Source organism: Chelonoidis abingdonii, chromosome 9, assembly GCF_003597395.2.
Source record: "Chelonoidis abingdonii isolate Lonesome George chromosome 9, CheloAbing_2.0, whole genome shotgun sequence".
Lineage (NCBI taxonomy): Eukaryota > Metazoa > Chordata > Testudines > Testudinidae > Chelonoidis > Chelonoidis abingdonii.
In genome coordinates, this window is record NC_133777.1 from 38,346,083 (window position 1) to 38,369,510 (window position 23,428).

The following is a 23,428-nucleotide window of genomic DNA, read 5'->3' on the forward strand; positions in this document are numbered from 1 at the left end:
CCGAGAGAAGAATAATGCCAAATTGAGCTGTTTTGGTTCAAGGCTCATGCCTTCCACAGATATTCAAGGTCCTTATGGATGATGAACAATGCTCCCAGGGAGGCATTCCAGTCTCTTAACACCAGGCTGCCCTGCTCCAGCAGTTAGGAGGCCCAATCCAGCACTTCTTCACTAAGCAAATTGATCACTAGTCCCACCCTGGCCTGGTCAGTTGGATACATTCGAGGGCGGAGCAGGAAAGGGAGACTGCATTGGTTCAAGAATCCCAACATGGCTCCCATCAAAACAATCAGGTAGTGATAACATGGGGCTTGGGTCAGAGGGTAGTGGCCCAACCCGGGCCTGGAGCACAGAATTTTCCTCCTGGAACCATGCTAGCTGCTTGCAGAGTGTCTGATTTTCTGCTAGGAGATGTGTCATTTGGGACTGCAGCAGATAGTTCTTGGTTTGGAGTTGCACAATCCACTCCTGGGGATCCAGTACCCCATGGGATCCAGTGGGTGATGGCAGACCTGCCCCTTCCATATCTCTGTCAAGGGGCTCCCACAGAGTAGGTGAAAAGTGGGTCTGGACAAACTGTAAGGGACTGGCGCATAGACGGTCTGAGTTGGCGGTCACAGCTAGGGTGAGATCTGCCCACCAGGGATAGTAGTTGTAGGAGGAATTGCAAGAGCCAGGTCCCATAAGCAAGAGTTAGGGTCAGAGTCAGGCCAGGATTGGAGACTGGAGATCAGAGGCAGTACCAGCCTAGAATCAGGGTCAGAGTTGGAGACCAAGTAAACTCTAGTCTGTGATTGCCCAGACAACTTCCCAGGGCATCCCCTGGGGTTAAATAGGGCAGTTGGCCAATCAGAGGGCCACAGGGTACCATCACTCTGGGTTTCTTGAGTGGTACGTCCTGGAGTGTCTACTCTCCAGAGTGCCCCAGTTGTATCTTTACAAGGACCCCTGATAGCGCTGTGGGAACATCAGTTGTCCCAGGCTCTGTAGACCTGGGTTCTAGTCCCTAGGACCTTACATCAGGTACCTTGACTGATCTTAGAATCAAGGACTTCATGAACAACATGTTCTTGCAGTGGTTGGACTCTATAGGGATGTGTTCTCAGTGTAGGGCTTTAGAAGTGAGAGGAGGAATACAGGTGGACTCTGAGGGAGCTGGAGCTTGAAGTTAATTGGGTTGTTTTGTTGCCGAATCTGATACAGGCTGAGAAATTGACAGTTTCATTTCATAAGAGGGTGTGTCCATGTGAGGGTGTTTTGTAGAAAGCCATAACTTTTGTCTTACAGAGTAGGCAAGGCCTTGTTGTCTTTGCTTGTCTGCTTGCTTTTTGTAGCCCTCTTTTGCCCTCCCAAGGTGTCCCTTCACCTCCTCTTGGATGTGATGGATGTGTTGTACTAGCTCTGAGGCTAATGGGTTGTGGGAGGATGTGGGTTGTTGTGGGTGAAATCGGGAGAGGTAATGATAATTGACAAAGAAGAGTATGTGGCCTGTGGGTGCATGGTCTGCATTATTATATGAAAATTTGGCATATGGTAACAGTGATGCCCAGTAGTTCTAATGATGGCTGGTGTAACATTGTATGCATTGCTCTAGGATCTGGTTGTTTCTTTCTCTTTGGCCATTAGACTGAGGGTGGTAGGCAGAGGACAGGTGTACATAGATGCCTAAAAGATGTATGGCCTCATGCCAGAAGCACCTAGTAAACTGAGGCCCCTGTTCAGAGGTGACATGATCTGGGAGGTCATAAAGACGGCCTACATTGTTTCGCCAGAGCCGGGGGGTTTCTCCTGTGGAGGGTAAACCCATGCAGGGAATGAAGTGGGCCATTTAGAAAAGTGATCTACTGCTGCCAGGATGGTCATGAAACCACTGGATTCCAGTAGTTCCACCACAACATTCAAGGAAGTGGTTCCCAGGGCCAAGGTGGGGGTGTCCAGAGGTTGGAAGAAAATTCTGGGTCTCTGGTGTGGGCTATGGTGCGGGCACACACCTGGCAGGAAGTGACAAGTATCTATTGTGGAGCTCATCTAGGGCCACTAGAACTACCAGGATGTCAGTTGGGTTTTATATTGCTCCAAGTGTCCCACTAGGGTGGAGTTGTGGCACAGTTGAAGAACGCCACTCTCGCAGGTCCTGGGGGGACAGAGATGTGTTCCTGTACGAATGTGATCCCCTCCCAGGTGTCCTGCGGTTTTCAGTCAGTGGCTATCTCGGTGGATGGAATTCCAGAGATTAATTCCCCCTGGAATTAATAAAGTTGCACTTGTTCAACTTCACCTGCATTCAGTGTCACAAAGTTATGAATGAAACAGGAACCCTTGGGTTCTGCCCAGATTCCAAGTGCATCCTGCTATCTACACTCCCCTGCAGTCTCTACTGGATAGAAGACAGTGTTGCTGTTTCTCTTTAACAGTTGTTGTGCCATCCCCCAGTGGTGGGTGAAGCAACTCTGATCTGTAGAGTGCTTTGGGGAGCTTTAAGCCTAAAAGTTGATGGGCTTATGGGGGGAGGGCCTTTCACCAGCAGAAGGAAGACAGTAGGCCGCATGGATGGTATTGTTGGTAGGGCCGGCGTTTATTTTAGCAACACACAAAAAAGGGATTGAATTATTAATGAGAGTCCACAACTATTGTGGGAGCAGCATTGTTACAGCCCGGGGAGATGCCGTGGCAGGGCCCCTTGGAGTGACAGTACCCCCTGGGAGCAGAAGAACCAGGGCCCAGGACAGGTGTGAAAGGAGGGGGCTGGGCAAGCAACTAGTAAGTGAATCCAGACAGAAGGGGAATCGGAAGATTCTCCTAGCGCTGCTGGCAGGGCAGAGACAGTGCTAGCTCATTGGAGAACCCAAGAAGAAATATGTTTGTCCCTCCCCCCACACATCATACACTAAAAAAGAGAATAGGGGGCCCCCTTGAACTGCTTGGGGCCCTAAGCCATTGCTAAGTCTCCTCATGCCTAGCGCTGGTTCTGCGGCCAGGAGTGGAGGCTGGACTGGAGCTGTGCATCCTGGGCCTGGCTCAGAGGGAGCCCCGTGCTATAGGTGATGTGCTGGGAACCCCAGCACTACCCACGCCAGTAACATGGCCCTGACCTGGCTGTGCGCCCTCCCCTGGGGAAATGGAAACTGGGGGGTGCAGGTTGGGTTCAGCACGGGCAGGAAGCTGGCCCTCCCCCTAGCCTGTTTTCTTGCCCTCCTCCATGCCCTGCCACCCAGGGCAGGTGCCTTCTCCGGCAGGAAGCCAGTCCCTTTCACACTGCTCCTCTGCCTTGGAGACCTCACGGCTGCCCCTGAGCACGAGAGAAGCCATGGCTTAGGGTTTCACTGTGCCAGCTGCTGGCAGCGGGACCAGCATGGGAGGGTTGGGGCATTCTGGTGGCCAGCCCTGGGAAGCATTACCGTGCCCTGGGCCATGAGGGTGGACCTGGAGCCTGCTAACCTGGAGACTCTGCATGTAAAGAGGTCCCATCCTAGCACATCTGCATATGGCAGCCCGCTGCTGAGCCTGGACACCATCCCTCAGTGGGATGGATCTATGGGCAGTCCTGCCCAGCCAGTGGGCTACGCCACATACACTGATACCCAGTGAGATCCACAAAGTGGCTAAAGAGGAGGCTTGGGGGTGCTCAGAGCAGCTGGCATTGAGCTGCCAGCTTACAAATCTGTTTCCAGTGCAGCTGGGCATCTGTTTCCTGCACTGTGCAAGCCCCACCTAGCCTGGGCCCATTTTCTGTCACTAAGAGAACTAAAATGGGAGCACAAGCACCTGCTTCCCAAGCCAGCTGCCACACTACAGAGGGAGCAGGGCTCTGAGGGCATTAGGAGCAGAAGAAAGACAAGGACGGCATGGGAAAAGCTAGCTTCTTCCAAGGGCTGGGCATGGAAGGATGGAGCTCAAAGATGTTGCATGGGCACAGAGCTTCCTCTGCTAGCAGTGCCAGCTCGTGCCAGGCATCAGGCATTGAAGAGGGATGTGCCTGCACTTGCGGTGGTCTCACCCAACACACCAAAGTTGGTCACTCCTGCTGACGTGTCCCAGGATTGTGTAGGAAATGCCAGCACGGACCCTCCGTCGATTCCCCATCCCTGCATCCTGCAGGGTGACCTTCCTGGAAGAGCTGCCAGCTGCTCAGGGCAGCACCAGAGGATGGCGGGACAGATGTGGCCCATGCCACGGACTGACCTTACATGAGGGGACAGCATGAGGGACCGTCTCACTCCTGCTGCACATGAGCACTTCTCCTCCTGACTACCAGCCCTAGGGCCCACACGGAGCTGACTGCAGGCTCTGCCCTCTGTGCCCATGTGCAGACACACTGTCACCTCCCCACACCAATGCCCTGTGAGTGAAATCTACTGAAATCCCTTCTGAGATCCCCTGCCACATGGGTCCACAGCAGGACAGACCCTACAGCAATGGGCACAGCCAAAGGGCCAGTGCAGAGATCCACCAAAACAACCATGCATTGGACTACAGGCACTGAACTCCCAAGGGCTGTATGGAGCCTGCAAACGGTCCCATGGGTGATGCTGGGTTGGGCTTCTCCCCATCCCTGCCCCAAGGCCTGTCTGGGCTAGAGCATCTTCTCCTTCCCAAGCCATTTTCCAGATCCTCCCATACACTCGACCCAGGTAACACGGGCAGCCTCTGGGCCAGAGCACTGACCCCGAGCCCCCAATCAGCAGTGCCCCTCAGCCAGCTAGAACGGGCTAAAGTTCCTTGACTCTCTGGCAGGCCAAGAAAGCTGCAGCAGTTTGGGTAGAGAAGTCCTGGTTTCGAGAGCTAACTCCAGGCCATTGTTGGGGGGAAGGGGCATGCTGGGCATGAGGAGTTCTGGTCCTGCCCAGGGAGCTGTGCCAGGCTGGTCTGTGCCACTGGCTGCTCCCCAGAAACCCATCCTGCTGCCAGGACATGCCTCACGCTGAGCCTGTTGCTGGGGGGAGCACTGAGAAAACCCAGCAGCACGCCCCACTCTGCTGTGGTGTGTCATAGCCCAGCCATGCTTTTTTGCCCATCAGCCCCCCAACATGCCAGCTCCAGTCCCTGTGGATATGCTTAGCCTATCCTGGGCTTCCAGCAGCCACGACACCTGGAAGGATCAGTGCACTGGCTACTGCCACAGCCAGAGTCCAGGTCCTGCTGCCCCCAACCCCGTACCCTGTCTCCCACGTCAGACTCATGGCATCAGCACTGAGCAGGCCATGCAAAGCTATGTCCCAGCAGTTACCCACCACCCCTGGCTTCCACAGGACAGAGCAGTAAGCAGCTCAGATATCTGCATCTCACTCACAATCCCATGGGGTTCATTGTTTCAGCCACTCCAGCTTTCACTTCTGACCACCAGCCTGTCCCCTCTCCGCCCCACTGATTGCTCCTATCCAGGGCCTCGGCCAATGTCCTGACTGACTGATTGAGGGATGCCAAATGCCTGTGCTGCTCAGCGCTGGCGGGGCAGCACCCTCATTCGAGGCACACAAGCAGCTTTGGCTAATGCTCCGCCTCTAGGCAGAGGATGCTGCCCCTGATGCCAGTGGGAGGTCCTGCCATAGTGAGGAGCGGGGTAGCTTTCCTAGCACGCTTTGCTTAGACACCAGCAGTCACTCAGGCTAAGGAGAGCTTGGGGAGTTCTTAGTGGCATGGCCTCTGGATGGCTCCTCTCCCGCCACCTGTATGGAGCCTGTCTGTCTCTGGGCCACACAACTCTGGATTCCTCAGATATGGTTGCAGCAAAGTCCTTGGGAAATGTCGCTTTCAGTTACCTCTGCAGCCTGAGGGCTAGTTGCTTTCCTGCTCCCCCTTGGTGCAATTCCCCACACATAGCACCTCACCCTTGAACAGAAGTGCCTCTCAGGCCAGAGACACCCCTCCATGCAGCCATCTCTGGGGTACAACGCAGCCACAGTATAACATTACAGCAAGCCCACACAGGCAGCGAGGGGAAAGGGCACTCCAGCCAAGCTGCAGGGGCGATTTATGGAGGCAGCAGATGTCTCCTTATCCCAACTCTCCTGGGTCTCCCTGTCGGGTGGGGCGGGGGAGGAATCTCTTGCTGACTCCAGGTAAGGAGTTCAGCAGCCCCCAACCACCTCTGGGGACCCAGGGTTTCCCGGCCTGTCAAGCTTCCCCTCTCAGGTCTTTAGTCAATACAGTTGTGAGGCCAAGGTGAGTGCTGCCCCATGGCCCAGGCCTGGGGGTGAGGTGGGAGGAAGCCCCACTCCCCTCCCCCATCACTGCATCATAAAGCAGAACTCATGAGCCCTGTCTGCGTGTGACTGCCTGGCTGGGCATGTGCCATGAGCCACGGCTGAGGTGAGGTCCCTGATCCCAGAAAAGACATTCCCACCTCCCCAGGTCGCTGAAAACGAAGCACAGACACTAGGGTTCAAAGCAGAAGAGCATGTATTGCAAGCAGCCACTGCGGAATGCCCAGGCCTGGCGCCGCCAGAGCGCGTCCGAAGGGCCTTCCCCCCACAGGGAGCAAAGAACAGAGGGTGTCAAAGCAAGCCCAGCCTCCGTGGGGCATACGCTGTCATGCAAAGGGCGCCAGATCCCATCCCGGCAGCATGAGGAGACTGCCCAGTTGCGCCCAGCCAGCCTCACCCACACATCTCAATGGGAATCTGATCCCCCAGGCTCTGAAAGGGGGTGCAGGTCCTCATCCTGGGGAAAGCAGAAAGCTGGGATCATAGAGAACAAGTGGCTATATTTCTCCAAAGGAGCCCCCGTTTACCTCCATCTCAGTACAATGCGAGCTCAGTGCATGGGTTCGAGGCCCACAGTGAGCAGAAATTGTTTTTTTCAATTTTTCCTTAAAAAAACTCCCTTCGGCGGGGTTGGGGGAACCGTGTAGGGAGGGGGAAATGTGTATTACCCACAGCCCCATTCTGCCTGCCAGTGGGACTCCTCCAGGTGTTAGGAGGGAGAAGTGGATCATGAAGAAGGGATTTACCACTCCCCTCCAAAAGTCACTTGCATGCAAAAATCCAGAATCCCAGCAGGAAAGATCGGAGGAGGGTCCCCTCACTGAGAGATTCCTATAAAGTCAGGCTCCAGGAAGCAGAAGCCAGAGATGGCTCTTGCATTCAGCGTGGCCTCCCCGGGGTCTCTGGGGAGCTCTGGTCAGCTCTGGGACAAGTAAAAACTACTTCAAACCAAACCCATGCAAGGTGGCTATTTGCTCATGTGTCTGACTGTCTGACTGTGGTTGCCAGTCTCCGAGGCAACAAAGTTCCTCTCCTCCTCAGAAAGGGGAAAGGGAAATGAATGCTGGGGCCATGTGGGCCCTCCCCACATTGTGTTCCCGCTCCCTCATCTCTCGGCCTCCATGGTCACATTGGCCTTCTGTTCTGCCGTGGCTTGTTGGGAGACTGTGGCGGGCCAGCCCGATGGCTGCGAGGGCGGGGGCGAAGTCCACATGCTCTGCTGTTGCTGGCTGGAGGGGAGAGCTGCAGGCCAGGCTGGGTTGAAGCCTCCGGGCTGGGGGAGCGGTGGGGGTGGGGGAGGAGGGGAGGTTGCCATAGATGCTACAGGGCTGCTGCTGTGGAAGCTCTCGGAGGCCTTGAGGCGGGAGAACATGGTGAGGGCGTCGGGGAAGTTGGGGGGCGTGGCGGGCGTGTTGGCTGGAGTGCACATCTGCAGGGGAACAAAGAGACAGAAGCTAGTCAGAGACACAGCCCTTCACCCCCAGGGCCAGACAGTGCAGTGCACAGCCAGTTCTGGAGCAGAGCGTGGGCGCAGTGTAACAGCACGGAATACCCCAACAGTCATGAGGGCGAGAACTACGTCCAAGGGAGGCTGCAGAGGCGGTTAGGGAGGCTGACTGCAGGAGGCCGTTAATGACCCAAGGGCTCAGGGTCTCCCCCAAAAGCCAGCAGCCCAGGACCCCCAGCACCACACAGGGGCATCAGTGCTAACTCGGCAAGAGCACCAGCAGCTGGATTGCCAGAATAGTTCCCTGCCACACCTGGGCCTTTCCTGGGTGGTCTCTACCCAAGCGCTAGCCAGGTCCAGGCAGGCAGGGCTGGGGGAGAGCTGGGGCAGGCCAAGCAGCTGGAAGAGGGCACCAGGAATGGAACATTTATCTGAGGCTTGTCTATGCTGGGAAATTAATCAGCATAATGAGCCCCCAGTAGTTATACCAGGGTAACTCCAGGAGCTACAGTGCCCCCCGGGGAGTGCTGCTAGCAGAACTACGGCAGTACTGGCATGCTGGCGCATTCCTCGTGCAGCCCACTGCTGAATCTGTGCGTCAGTTTGATGCCTGTGGAAGCAAGGGGCTCGTAGCCCTAGCTCGAGCTGGGCATGGTGCACGGTTCTGCTGGGCAAGCTCTGCTGGGGTCTCTCTATCCCAGTGACTCTCAAACTTTATTACTCGTGCCCCCTTTCACATAGCAAGTCTCTGAGTGCGACCCCCCTTATAAATTCAAAACACTTTTTTATATATTTAACACATTATAAACCCTGAGGCAAAGCGGGGTTTGGGGTGGAGGCTGACAGCTCGTGACTCCCCATGTAATAACTTCATGACCCCTGAGGGGTCCCGACCCCCAGTTTGAGAACCCCTGCTCTATCCTACCACAGCCCCCTGCAGTTCCAGTCCTGGGCTCCCCCCACACCCAGACACACATAAAGCTCTGCCAAGGTCACACAGGCCTGCTATGCCTCTACTGCTGCCTTGTGGAGTCAAGGCTCTGCACTCCTCTCCTGCTCTGCCTTCCCAGCAGCACTGGTCTTCGACAGAACCTGGAGCTGGCTAGGAGCCACCGCAAGGTCAGGCAGGTCCCTGTGGCTTCCCTGTCACTGCGTTTGGGAAGATGTGGCCTCCACAATCCACAGCAGTAGTGGGAAGACACTGCAGGCCTCTGTCTCCCCACAGCTGGCACTGGCAGGGACCGTCCAGGGTGCGAGGAGCACTCGCAGAACTTGGGGCCGCTGCGTCCCTGACAAACTTGCCAGGAGCTGTCGTCTTCCCTTACCACTGGGGCAAGAGTGCGACTGATTTGTGTTAGCCCAACCTGAGCCAGAGAGGATCCCAGCATCCAACCCCTGGGCATCACAGGCAGCACCCAACCCTGAACTCCATGGCAAGCTGCAATCAGTAATTGCTACCACAACACCTCCCCCTCCAGGGCTTTAACAAAGCCTGTCAAGGTCGAGGTATTCGGGGGTCTCATCACTCAGCAGTCAAATGCATCCACCCCTGGGGCATAGCCCTGAGCGGCAAAGCAGCACCTCACCACAGTCTGGGATGGGAAGTGAAGAGCACCGTACCTAATTGAAACTGCAGGGGGTGGATTTGGGGAGGAATTCTGTCCAAACGCTGACATGAACATTCACATTAATACCCAGATGGCAGCTCGCACACGTCTGTGCGCAGCTTGTGAGTTGTGCTAGGTTCGCACTAAGCATTACACTGTTATTATTTGAGAAAACCGTCTCAGAGCCTTACTCCACAAGGGTGCAGGGCAGCCATTTTATGTTTCATCCTAAAGCCCTATGCAGGACAGCACCCACTAGCACCGCAGTGCACTCAGCACTGCCAGCAGAGAGTGCCCCCTACTGAACCATGCTGCTTGCTGCAGCACTGCACCCTGTAATGCCCTGGGATCCGCACTAGGAAGGGAAAGGGCCCCTAGCTCTGCACTTGGGACAGCACTGACTGCATAAGGAGAAGTCCCCCTACTGAGCCCCCATCCCCGTCCCAGCAGCACAGTGTCCACTAGCACTGCACAGGAGCCAGTGCTGACTCAGAACGCCCCCAATGCAGAGATTACATCACTCGCCATTCTGACCAGTGTCCGGGGGTGGCCAGGCGAGGCGCTGCAAGGTGCCCCACACGCTGCACTCAGGAGGGGCTGAGACTCTGCTAGGTCCTGGCACGGGGGCTGTAGTGGGGGCTGGGGTGGGCGATTGCACCTGCAGCCCCCTCCTCAGGTGGTGCAGTGCCCACGGCAGCAGCTTCCCCACAGGTTTGTGCAGACAGGTAAGCGGCTTGGAGCAGGCGCTTGGCAGGGGTGGGTGATGGAGCCAGCACATCTGGGTGGCTCCACCAGGCTGCCAGTTCCTATCAAGGCTGCTCCCTGCAAGAAGCAGTTATTTCAGGCCACCAAGAACTAATCCTCTTTCAAGAGCTTATGTCAAACGTCCCAGACAGGAGCTGTACATGGTACCCTTGAGATGCAGCCCCTCCCTGCACCCTCATCCCTCCTGGGGACAGACCCTTCGGGGGTGCCCATGAGGGGTAAGTTGGGGCCTCAGCCCCACTGTGGTTTATGACATATGCCAGGGGCCCTTCTGCTGCACAGAAAGATCTTTAGGAACTGTCAATACAACTCCATTCCCCCAGTCCAAATGCCCTGACCCCCAGGCGTATGCTCAGCCCCTGCTGCCTATCACCCAGCTCATAGCAGGATCCCCCTCCCATCTAACCAGCTGGGGACACATCACTCAGTTTGGGAAGGACGGGGGAGGTGGCCCCCCTGCCTGAGAGTCCCTGCTCTGGGATGGACTGGACTCCAAAGCCAGGGCTCCCCCTAGCCTGCGAGCTTGTGCCACCCCACAAATCAGCTGGCCAGGACACCATCTCCACACAGCCACCCCTGCCCTGAGCTCATGGTCTGCAGCTCAACGAACTCCAGGGTGTCCAGCCCCATGCAAGACTGGGCTTTGTTTCCTGCTGGGGATGGGAGGGAGCAGTGAGCTCATCCCCACCTCCTTGGCTGCCAGCACTGGGGGCTCTTTGCAGCGTGGCTCTTCCTGGGTGCTCGCTCTGCATGCTCATTGCATGCTCCAAATCCCTGATTGCCCCAGAGAATGGCAGAGTCAAATGAGGACACGGCAGTCAGCAAATCCCAGGGACCTATCTGCAAAGGCAGATTACAGGCTGCCCAGGCACGAGAGTTAAAGGGGCAGAGCACAGGGACCCCAAGGGCTGCTGGGGGGAGATTTAACAGGGAAAAGCATTGGGGAGAGGATAAGGGGGGGGTCATAGGCTGTTAAGAAGCAAATTGGCAGGGTGCTGGTCAGCCCAGGGGCTGCTGGGAAGAGAGATTTAAAGGGAAATAGTGTGTGTGTGTATGCCTGTGAGTGTGTGTCTATGCCCGTGAGCACATGTGTAAGCAGGCATTTGGGAGAGCATACATGCGTTTCTGCACGTCTCTGTGTGTTTGCACATGTCCATGTATCTGCAACGTTACAAGTGCAGGGTCCCTCTGTTCTCGCCTGTCCTGCCAGCAGAGCCCAGCTGCAGCTCCCAAGGAGGGGCAGGGTAGGTGCAGAGCAGACTGGTTTGCCGTGGACTCACAGTGGAACCAACGCCAGGACCCACAAGGTCCTTTTCTCTCGGGGGCGGGGGGGTCAGTTCCTTCTCCTGGACTCCATTCAGCCCACCTGCCTCAGGGGCGCTGCTGGGGGTAGGGGCTCCCCTGGAACCGAGTGGCCCAACCAAGACATCAATCTTGCACTGCTGGGTTGTGCGGACCCGCTGCTGGGTGCACGTTAGGCCCAGGCAGCCAGGAGCCCTGCTCAGCGGGGCAGGGAGCATTAACCAGCCACTGCCCCTCTGTCTGGGATGCCACTTGCCTGCCCCTCACCTCACTCAGCACATGGCGGCCAAGTGCTGCTGGACCCATGCAGGGGAGGCAGGGGTGGCTCTGTCAGGGCCCGGGGTTCTGTGGGAGGCTGCAAGAGCCCCACCACCTGCAGGCTGCTCTGTTGTTCCTCAATCGGCCTCCAGGCGGAACCCAAGAGCAGTGCAACCTCCCCCTGTCCTGGAGCCTGCTCATTGGGGCTCGGCTCTGCTGCAGCAACCCAAGAGACAGGCCAGGAGTTGCCGCCCGAGTTGCTGTCCCCATGCGGAGTTGCTGTCCCCATGCCGTTGGCCCAAGGGAGGAGCTGATGATGCTGAAGGCATCAGGGCTCTCACAGGCCCTCCCGCCCCCCCGCCCACATACATTCCAGCCCCATCTCCAGAGCCAGTCACCCTCTCTGTGCTGCCTGGAGCAGGGCCCACTTGGCAGCAGCTGCCTCTGCTGTCTGGCGGGACTGTTTGCACCCAGCAGGGGAAATGGCTGAGCTGGCTTTGCCATCCCAAATCCCTGTCCCTGCCGCTGGGCCACTCACCTGAGCCCTCCTGTGGTGGGGCAGACAGGACAGGTGCCATCGGCAGTGCAAAGAGCAGAGCGATGCGAAGCCTTGACCACCTGGCCCCTTCAGGGTCTCCAGGCCAGAGAGCATCACAGCTGCCTCCATGGAGCTGGCAGCTCTTCCAGGCACCGCTGGGAGCTCCCGTAATACTGCGGTTCTGTGCAGCCACTTTAGTGTCAGGGGTGCGGGCTGCACTGTGGGCTCTCCTGGGACCCAAACTTCCCCAGCCAGCAGCAGAAAGGGCCTGGCTGGTTAACCGCAGTGCAGGGCAATGGGATTAGCCCCAGCACGCAGCAGGAGGGGCAGGAAAAAGCTACATTCCTGCTCTGGCTGCTCATTCCAGCACAGTAGCTCATGGGACATTCAGTGCCACCACAAACAGCAGTGGGCCACCAACACCCACCTGTGGCCAGTGCACTGAACTATGCTGGACTCCATGGATGCATTCACCTCCAGCACCACCCACAGACGGACTCTTGGGAGAAAGCTTCCCACTGGGCAGAGCAGGGTTCAGTTTCCTGTCAGGCACCTTCCTGGGCTGGGGGACTTGATGGAGCTAGCCAGCTCACGGCTCTCTAGCTCTCAGGGAGGCTCTCACAGCAGGAGACCCAGGAGGGGAAGGGAAGGGTAGCCCATTAATGGGGATGAGAGGCCAACAGGAGTGATTCTGGTTCAGCTCCAAGCTGCTGGGTGCAGGCCCTGTTCCCATCGCTTCTCTGCCTGCTTCTCCTGCACTCAGACCACCAAGGATCAGCCTTCTGGACAAGCCTGGCTTTGCTCTGAGTGTCCCCCTCCCAGCCCCTTCCTCTATGCCTGCCCCCATCTCTGCTCCCTCCCACCCGCTACGCCTGCCCACCCTCCATCCTTCCCTCCTACTGCAGTCTCTGCTTTGCATTATCCGACAGGTGAAAGTTACAGCTTTGTTCTCCTCCCATTTCCCTACAGAGCACCCTCCACCTTACATGGCACACTGCACGCTGATGTACCCTGTCTTGCAGGCCTCGTTTACTCTTACCCCAAATAAGCCACACTGCCTGTGGCCTTTGGGTCCCCCCAAGCGATGTTTCCAGAACACAGCCCATCTCCAGCTTCTCTCGGCAGGAAGCGTCCTGCCCCTCCGCTTCCCCTGCCCCGGGCTTTGCTGTGTATTTCTGCCCTCCCTCCCGGAGGGGTGAAACAGAGGCCTGGACATTAGCAGCATCAGCCCAGCTGTACAATGCCGGTGCTGCTGCTGCACTGATTTAGCAGAGGGAAGGGTCAGGGAAGCACTTACCATCTGATGGTGATGGCTGTAGGGGATGTTTGTTTCTTGGAAAAAAGCACTGAGCGCAGTCTGCAAAAGAGGAAGGAAGAGATTTATCATGTGACTGGGAACAAGGCGCTCTCTCCCACCTGGCCCTCTGGAGCGCAAGCCTAGGCTTTGGTCTAGCTCCCTCATTCCCAGAGTAGGGCTCTGGGATCGGGGTCCTGGGGCACAGCTCTACTCTCGGCTCAGCAGGAGTGGCTCTCGACTGCCAGCCTCCTGCTCTCTGTTGGTGGGTGGGGCTCCTGGGGGTGAGCAGGGCAGCAGAGAAGAAGCCCACCTGGTGTGTGTGAAAGCAAAATCATCCCTCCATTTGCCACCAAACTCCAGATTCTGCTTCACTTCCAACCCAACTCATGCAATCAGAACACTGCAACCACCCTGAAATAGCCCCTTTGGGCACTGGCCTCCATGCCGTGCAAACACACGCACAGCCCCCTTAGTCAGCACATGCCATGGCTCCAGAGAAACCCCACCAGCCTGACACTTCTTCTTAAAAACACATGCACACCGCTGCATGTGGAACAGCTCCAAGGGCCCCTGCAGAGCAAACAGTGTTTGCCGTTTAGTTTCACAGACAGATGCTGCACATATGGACAGACTTCACTCACTGATGAAATGCAGCCACTTCTGGGGTGGAGCCCAGCACTAAATTATGCAGCAGTTTAGCACAGAAGTGTAGAAGACTACCAAATCCAACTGGGGCTCTAGGGAGAATTTAGATTAGTGGAATGTAATTACCCAAGCTTGAATGAGACAAGGAGACCAGGGTGAGCACTCCTACGCTCACGGAAAGTGCCAGGGGATTTATAATGACCACAAGCAGTTAGGACCTTGCTGTTAAGTCTCACCTCCAGCAGCACAGCACCCCCTCACACCAGGCTGAGGCACTGATGTAGAAATCCCCATTTAGCTGGGAGTTTGAGAGACTCTGGAGAATTAAACAAACAGACCAGGGAGAGGGTTGGATGGAAGGGGTTGGACACTCCTCTCCCACTATGTAAATCTGGAGTAACTCCAGGTACGTCAGTGGTTCACACTGTATAAAAACAGAGATGAGAGAAGAATCAGGTCTGTGGTGTTTTACTGTATGTCCCTGGTGCAGTGTGTTTTCATCGTATTGTTAACTGATTTCTGTAGCAAGTTTTACCACCCTTGCAGCATTTTACAGAGTCTCAAACAATATCCCTATAGGAATCAATTAAACCACCCTCCAAAATGCAGCCACTTCTGGGCTAAACCACAGCAGCTGTTGACAGCAACGCTGCAGAATAGTTCAGGGACAGAAGTGAACAGTGTGCCATGCCCAGTTAGTGCAGAGGTGCCAATGTTTGCAATACTAAGGGCCACAGTGGCATCTGCTTGGCTAGCTGCTTGTCTAAGCCCATGGTGTGGGGTAACAGGTGTGCCTCTCTCCAGAGGTAATATGGGGGGACAGAGGATGGGCTCCTACCGGATAACAGACTAATATTCATATGCTGCTCTCTGGCTCCTCCTATAGGCAAACTGGGAAAGTTGAGGGTCTCCATACCTGCTGGCAGGTATAGTTTGCTTATACCTCTGGGGGTTCAATAGCATGCCCCAAACTGAGCAGTCTGGCCTTTCCCTACACTCCCCAACTGTGATCTCTTTATTGTGTGATGGCAGGTATGTGAAGGGGGAACTGAATGTGAACACACCTGGGGTTACCTAATAGAGGAAATGGGCTCAAAGTAGGTAGCCAGGACCAAGCTTTGGGTGCTTGCCTGAGGGTCTGTCTATACTGTAATCACTGGGTGTGATGATAGCCCTGAGCTAGCTTTAATCCCACTAGTTCAGGTCTTTGTGGCTGTGAAGTTGTGGCAATGTGTTAGCATGGCCTCGGCCCAAGGCTAATTGTGCAGGTTCTAGGTGGGTTTGTACAGCCCATGCTGAGAACACATCGCTGCAGTTTCGTTGCGCTGGGACCTCACCTAGTCTGGGTACGGCTATTCAAACTGTAATTATACCGTGATTACATGGCAGACATGCCTTAAAACAGGGGCTGGGGCCCTGTCAAGAGGAACTGCAGAGGGTAGCTTATCAGTTGAGAGAAGTCACGTGAGCTGGGGTGGACGGCTGAGGTGAGGCTGGGAGCTCAGGTTTTATGGGAGCTGGCTACCAGCCAGTTGGTTGGTCTAGTAGTCGTTTAACTGGCTTGTTACATTCTCGTAAATGTTAACAAAACTCAGAGAGGGAAAGGCAGTTACTGCTGAAGGAGACTAGGGAGTTTAAGGGTGTTTTTTTGGTCCCAAACCTTTGAGGGGAATATGGTTTCCGTTAAGGGCAGGCACCCTCTGTTGGCTGAGCTTCTGAGGCCCTACACTCAAGTTGCTGGCATTTGGCTGTTTGGATGTAAAGTGACAATTTTTAAATGCTATATCTGATCAATTGCAAAATTCCAGGCAACGTTCTAGACCTCAATGGGTAGAACCCTGTTGATTTGGGGGAAAAGTGGAAAACTGAGAGGGTGAAAATAGGAGACATATGGAGCCCCTGGCATCTAGTTGGCAGACCTCTTAGCTGTAATCACGTCTGAAATTGTCAGTGGATCAAAGAACTGGTGGATGGAGCCATTAAAACCTTCTAGCAGAACAATAACCCATCTCATCTCTGCCCTCCTCCCAAGGACTTTAAAATTCTGACACCCAGAAAGGAAATAAGAATGGGGGGTGGGGAGAATGGAAGGCACAAAGAGCCTCTGGCACGGTGGAAAGGGTCAGTGGGGAGAGGCTCCCAGAGACCCTGGCATGGGGGGAAGAGTGAATGAGGAGGAGTCCCTAGAGCCCCTGGTGGGGTGGAGGGGCCCCCCAAACCCCTCCAGTAAGGCTAAAAGTGTTCAGCAGTTAATAATGGCTCTTTGTGCTCCCTGCTGAGCTGCCTCCCAGCAGCAGGGTGAGTGCTCAGCCAGCAGGGAAGTCGGGGCCAAAGAGAGTAAAGGAGGCTTCGTTCACAGCCTGCTTAAAGTCTGCTCCAGGCTGGGGGTGGGAGGAGCGGACACCAGCTGCCCACCTCTCCCTTCTGTCCAGGGGGATGAAAGATCCTTTGGAGCAGGAGAGAAAAAGGAGACAGTCCCTGGCATGGGGAGATTGGAGGGCCCAGAGCTCTTGGCATGTGGCCATGGGGGCAATGGAGGGCCACAGTTGCCCTGGCATAAGGGAGGAGGTGGGGGTCTGTAGCAAGTCCCTGCAATACTTGGGAGGTGGGAGGGTGGCCCACAGGGAGTGCCTGGTGTGTGCAAGGAGCTCGGACACAGAAGCTTGGAAGGGTGAGACTCCCTGGTTTTAGTTAATTTAAACAGGACTCCAGGCACTGTTTGATCCTGGTGCCCACTGCTACTAAATGCATCTGGCAGAGTTACTAGTCTTCCTGCCTTTCACCAGAGAGGCCTAATAATTGCTCGTTAGCTGTGTTCCCCAGCAACAGAACAGGCAGTAGGTCAGTTCAGCAGTTGGAGGGCGAGCACGGGCTGCAGTTTCAGAGTCTAGGGGAGAAGGGCAGCAGGATGTGGCCACTGGGCAGGACTGCAGTTTGCCCTGCCTTACAGCAACAAAGGAATGTAAGTGGGTGAAGTGGATGGTCCAGACATGAATCTAGTCACGACACAGAAGTGCATGCACACATGCAAAATGAAGCAACTAATCCTCTTCTCGTTCACTCTGGTTTCACCCTGGTGCAGCCCCACTGACTTCAGCGGTGTCTCTCCTCTTCCTCTCCCCCCAGGTAATTTACAGCAGCAGAAGGGAATCGAGCCCTAGGAATTATTGTGAGCTCTTATATTTCACAAACAGCCCCATGTGTGCTCTGTAAATATCTCAGCAAAACCTTTTTCTGGTCCTTCCACTGGCTGGGTGGAGTTACTGATCCTGGCCCCTCGACAACAGCCTGGCCCATGAGGAGAGTAACCCACCAAGAGCGGCTCCTGAACGTACCCCTCCCTGAGCTCTGGAAAGCCACCAGTCTAATCCAAGGATAGAAGGCCTCCACCAGGAGGAGGAGCACTGGGAACAGCCAATCCCCTGGTGGCACACACCCTATCCCACCCCCTAAACTGTGGCAACAAAGTTGACATCATTGCAACAGCAGCAAACTTAAAAAAAAAAGAAAAAAAAGGCACACAGAGAAAAATCTGCCCCGGTTTCTGTATTCAAATGGGAGCGAATTTAGGGCTAGTGAAAGAGCCAGTGATGGAATCCTCAAAATACCCCCAACTCCCCGGAACCACCCCATTCCCTAGAGACAGAAAAATGTTCCTTCAAAATGAATGGTTTCCTTCTCAGGCCTTTTTTAACGTGTTATAGGCTGTGATCCTCTTACACGGATACAATCTAACTGTTTCCCAACCTCCCGCCCCACAAGCGTGTGTTCTCTTTGGTGATGTTTCCCTCCCCACTGATATGAGACACCTACTGGGAGCTCCTGGCCTGCTGGATCTGACAGGGCTGTATGGAGACTTGCAGGACACTGAGAGCATCATGTAATATGGCTGGGGACCATGCAGTGTTCTGACACCATGGCAGTGCATCACAACACAGTAATGTTGCATTGCACAAGGATGTCAACAGGTGGGTTTGTCCCAGAGGATGCACGGTTTGAACGTGCTTCACCTACCAACAGTTACCGACAGGCAGGGCCAGGTTCTACTCTCAGGTACATTGGGATGAATCTGGAACAATTCAATAGACTTGAGTGAGTCTCCTCCTGAAGTACACCACTATGATTGAGCACATGGGATCCCTGAAATATCATCTTTGCTGGCAACAGATTAAGCTTCACTCATTGGGAAATGCTGGATAAATCCCTTCCGGAGACCAGCCTCTGATCAGGCCAAAGTCAACAAACATTTTACAGAGGAAATTACCAACAATCCCCAGCTCCAGTGAATCAAGAGCACCCAGCCCCTTGTTTTGTCTGTCAGCTTTTCTGTGAGCCTGCGTGCGTTACCGGGTACCAGGGCTCTTATGGGACCAGAATTCTCCTCTGATGTGAATGCACAGATTTGGAAATTCCCAAATAGCCCAGAGAGGCTGGGTGGCAAAATGACAGGAGCCCAGAAATTCACTACTAACCCTTACAATGCTGAGAACAAGTGAAGCTCACCCCAAAGCAACTAAAGATAAGTGTGCTTGTCCTCAGACAAATGCCTCCTACAGCTCCCCCAAATGCTGATCCCTGCTCCCTCCCATCAAGATCACCTTCCGGTTTCCCTGCCGCAGAGCAGCCCAACTTGGCCTCTCCACCACTGCTGGTTCCCCTCCCTGCTGTGCACCCCAACCCTGCAGAAGGAAATGCCCCCTCATTAGTATGATGTGCATTAACCACAGGGCCCAGAAACCAAGTCACGGATCAGGACCACCATTGTGCTAGGCACTGTACAAATGCAGACAGCCCTTGCCCCCAGAGAGTTTGCAATGTATGTTCATGTGATCCAGTGCAATCTGCCTCCCAGTAGCTGGAAACACTTCTCAACCTCCAGATCCATTCCCTCCAGCCCTTAAATGAACACAGCCCAGGTGTCACATGCTTGGAAACAGCACAGTGTTCAAAGGTTAAAGCACTACCCTGCTGCATGGAGCAGTCCGGAAGGGCTGTAAATGGGGCAGATTGTATGTATTTAAGGGCTTTGTCTAGGTGGGGAAATTTACCAGCATAACTCTACCAGTGTAATGATACCACTCTGGTTAAACCGATATAACCCCAGAAGGATATCCTTATTCTGATATCAAAGTGTCCACACAAGAGGTGATACTGCTGTAACTAGACTGGTAGAATTACAAGAGTAGAGTTATGCTGGTAAATTTCTCCTCGAGACAAGCCCAAAGATGCAGCAGGAACAGCCAACTCCTGTTGCTTTGCCACCAGACCCTCCGGCTCATTTCAGCTTCGTTGTCAGGCAATTTATTACGTTGAAATGTTAAACGGGAATGGACCATCCTGCCCAAAGAAAGTGGGAGCATCAGCTGCCAGCGAAACACTGGTGGCTGAGCCACGCTCTCTGTCCCTGGGCCATGGTGTGATGTAGGAGTGGCATGGTAATAATGCTCTCGGCGCACAGCTCATGGGATCATGGGTTACGGAGTTCTGAGTAACAGGAGCAATGTGGTCCCCCAAGTGAAAGAGCCTGTATGCATCAATACCCTCAGAGTGTGATTCTACCACCTTTACACTGAGCAATCCCTTGCTGCAGCAGTAATGCTTCTGAAACAAAGGAGACCACTCAGTGGACCAGGTCCTCAGCAGGTGTAAATTAGCACAGCTCCACAGAACTCCACGGAGTCATACATGCCCAGGAGCTGGTCCAGCCTGGAGAAGGGCACCTGGGAAAGGGGCTGGAGTAACAATACTCTGCAGATTGAGGGGATTTGGAGTACCCAGAAGACAATACTCCTAGAGCAGAGCTCTGAGAAGGGGGCATGCTCAGCAGCCATTTTGCAGAGGGAATTATCTGACCATTTTGCACCAAAAGTGACTGGTAACTTGTCCCATTGGGTTGTTTACAGCTAAGCTTCCTCTGAGTCATGCGAGTGCCAAACCAGCACGGGAGACCCGCAGCCAGCACACTGCTGTTTCCACTTGTGCAATTTGCCAAATAGTGGCAAGTTTCTGGAAAATGTAATTGAAACAATAACTTTCTGTCGCAAGTTCCTACTCCTGGTGCTTCACCTGTAAAAGGTGGTAGGGTCTGATCCTTCTCTCACATCTGTCTTACAATGTCCAGTCGGGCTGCTCATGATTTACACTGGTGAACAGAATCAAGGTCATGCTACACATGTAAATGTGGCCAATATTTCTTTTTGCAAAATCTGCAAATATGCAGGTGTGCTTGCCTTGTGGGTGTCTCTCTCCGTGTGCATAGACAGTGCACAGAGAGAGAGCGAGATATTCATTTGTTTGGATTTGCACACACACAAATACAGTCTGATTTTGACCAGCAGCCTCTGATTTTGCACCCAGAAAACCTGTGACTACAGTATCTGGCTGTCTGAACTACCTAATCAAACCAGCAGCGCAGGGAGTCAAATGACTCCATGCTATAAAATACACCCAGAATTGTTTCTTTTATACATCAGGGCTGTAGTGCATATGGAACAAGGGACGCCCCAGCCACGCAAATGTGTGTAAAAGAAACCTCTTGCTCTCTACACTGACTCAAACCTCGTTCTGCGTCACAGAACAGACACGCTAATTACAACAGTGTCATTAGTGACAAAACCATGACACTGAGCTGCAAAGAGCTGCTGGTGCCACATGGAAAACATTTTGTTTGGACACAGCCCTCCCTGCTACATCCCCTGAGCATGCACACACTCCCATTCTTTACCACCAGAGAGCTTTGCAGGACTACTCTGCCTGCACAGTCCGCCTGCATGTTCCCCACCTGAAGCTGTAATCCCGTGTGTGACATCACAGTCACTTCCCCAGCAATCACTGCTGATGTCACAGAGGATCCTGACTCCAGGCTAGAGGAAAAAGCAGCTGGAGCCAATTAAGTTTTAACCAACAAAATCTCTTCTCCTGGTGCTGCCTTAGGAATCAAACCCCAGGAGACAGGAACACAGGAAAGGCCAGACTGAGGCTCTTCAACCCATAGCCACTAAGGGGCATCATTCTGCCTGCAGGGAATGGGAAGGTGTTGGGGGAGTGACATAAGGTCAGTTATTACTATGCTCCCACCAAGTATAGGTGAGCATGGAAAGACCGCCCCAGCAGTGCCAGAGCTCGCCCCAATACTGCATGTATGCCCTGTGTTCCTTCCACCTCCCTTTAAAAGCAAATCCACTCCTGAGCGGGGCCCACAAAGGGGTGGTGGCCCCTGCGGATCTGCTACAGCCAGCCCGGGGAAACCTTGACCATCGGAGAGCAATGAAAACCAGTCCCACTTTAATAACACAGGCAGAAGACAAGCACACCCCATATACAGGATACACCCCTGCTAAATAGTACTCACATGCATGGACAGCTGTCCATACAAACACACACGACATATATACACTCCTACACACGTATCTAATACACACAGAGCTGTACACATATACCCCATCCACATACACACACACACACACACACACACACACAATTCACACCAACACTAAAACAGCACCGGGAGTGACAGTACTGATGGCATCTCCATTCCCAAAAAGGGTTAGAGACAGAAAAGCCACCCCCAGCCTAGGGCGGCTGACCAGTGTGGGCCTGACAAACAGCAACACCATGACAGCATGGAGCATTCCCCATCAGTAGGTGTGCTGAGCACACGCACACAGCACACACATGTATGTCTGTCAGGGTAGCACAGAGATGCTGGCATAGGCAGCCGTATTCCAAACAACTCCCAGTTCCACCACCCGCTCCCTGAACAGTGGCGGAACGCCCAGCCATGGTGCCTGCCATTCTGCCATACCCTGGGGCACCTGCAGCAGTGGGCGGAAGCTGAGGCCCGTTGGATGTGCCCGGGATTAGCCTCCTAATGGGCAGGATGGGGGTACATGGCACTGGGGCCTCCGAGGCACTCTGCTTCCCAGATTCACTTCATGGTAGCCTGCTGAGAACCCCTGTGAACTTGCTCTGGACACAGCAGCCAGGCGGGCAGATCAGATGGCTAGGCTCATTCCCTGGGCACAAGGCTTGTCCTGGACTGACCCCCCAGCGGCACTGCCCAGGCCCTGGAGCCCCACGCCCAGGAGCTCCTGCCTCTAGCGTCCCCTTAGGCTCGAGCCCCCGGCCCGCCCGAGGTGCCAGACTGGGGCGCCAGAGGCACCGATCGGGACTGGCCGGGCTGAGCGACCCCCCTCCCCCGTCGTGGGCTGTAGCAGAGCGCCAGGAAGCCCCCATGGCCCCACCCGCGCCCTCCGGCTCGGCGGGGTCTGCTCGCCAGCTGCCCCAGGGCCGCCCCATCCCTTCCACGGCGCCCCTGGCTGCAGGGCCAGGCCAGCCGTGACCTCGTCGGTGCAGCAAATGGGCTGCGATCGCAGGGCCCCCGGCAGGACGCCCCCCCGCCCACCTCTGCCGCGCCCCGGGGGCTCACCTCGAACTGCCAGTGCGCCGCCTGCAGCAGCTGCTTCGCCTGGTCGGCGGCGCAGCCCGCGGTCAGCACGAACTGGTTGATCATGACCTGGTGCTTCAGCTCGTCCATGTTCACCGACATGCCGCCGCCGCCGCTCGCTGCCTGCTGTGCCCTGGGGTCCCTGGGTCTGTGGCGCTCACAGCGCAGCCACCATTACAGAACCGGCTCCTGCTAATACAAATATTTACTGGAGGCAGGGGACTGACTCAACCAGCCTGGCCTCCCTGACGGCACAGCCAGGGCGGGGCTGGGCGGGCAGGCTGGGAGCTGTAGTCCAGAGGCTCGGCTGGCTAGCTACGGTGCCAGGCGGGTGGGTTAACAGCTGACATTGGACCAGCCTCTGTTGGTGAGAGAGAGAAGCTTTGGAGGTACCCACCAGTGCAGCCAGACAGGCTTGCAGAGCAAGTCTCGCTCGGCGCACCCCAAGGCAATATGGGTTATTTGCAGGACTTCAACTCCCTGCACCGTGGACTGATGGGCTAGCCGGGCCTATGCAAGGCTCTCCTAGGCTGTGTCAAGGCCGCAGTTGTTCACGTTGGCTAAGGAGGTGGGGATAGGCCCACCGCTGGTACCCAGGTGATAGCAGCGTTGCTTCCTAGCATGTCTCCTTTGCTTGGTCCAGTTTTAAAAGCAGAGAGCCCCGCAGGGCTGCTCTGTAGGCTCCATTCCACACCCATGGGGGCTTCACCCTGCGCACACTTGTAGCTGAGAACTATGACATCACGTGGAGCGCGTGAAGATGTGCCTGGGCACCAGGGCAGTAGCATAGCAGCCCTGTCTGGCAAGGGATGCCTCTGTCCCACGGCTGCTGTACCAGCTGCTCTCAGACCCAATGGCAGCACTCACATTCCCGACTCTGGCCTGCAAAGCCAGCATTATGCATAACCAGACAAATCAAT

General features: G+C 55.1%; 1 protein-coding gene across 1 annotated transcript; it reads right to left on the bottom strand.

Moving 5' to 3' along the window:
* Positions 1–6,381: 6,381 nt before the first annotated feature.
* UBALD1 (UBA like domain containing 1) lies at positions 6,382–22,781 on the bottom strand. Its single transcript, XM_032781621.2, has 3 exons — positions 22,491–22,781; positions 13,418–13,477; positions 6,382–7,632 (listed from the first exon to the last, which is right to left on the bottom strand). Exons 1-3 carry the CDS (start codon positions 22,608–22,610, stop codon positions 7,309–7,311), a joined length of 504 nt encoding a protein of 167 aa, XP_032637512.1. The 5' UTR covers positions 22,611–22,781; the 3' UTR covers positions 6,382–7,308.
* Between the last annotated feature and the right edge of the window lie 647 nt (positions 22,782–23,428).

What these genes read in the sequence shown, in the direction of transcription:
- UBALD1 (XM_032781621.2), bottom strand. Translation starts at nt 22,610, where the DNA reads ATGTCGGTGAACATGGACGAGCTGAAGCACCAGGTCATGATCAACCAG. An exon ending in CGGCGCACTGGCAGTTCGAG is followed by an intron (nt 13,478 to 22,490) that starts GTGAGCCCCCGG and finishes CCTCTTTTGCAG; the next exon opens with ACTGCGCTCAGTGCTTTTTT. An exon ending in ACAGCCATCACCATCAGATG is followed by an intron (nt 7,633 to 13,417) that starts GTAAGTGCTTCC and finishes GTTCCCCTGCAG; the next exon opens with ATGTGCACTCCAGCCAACAC.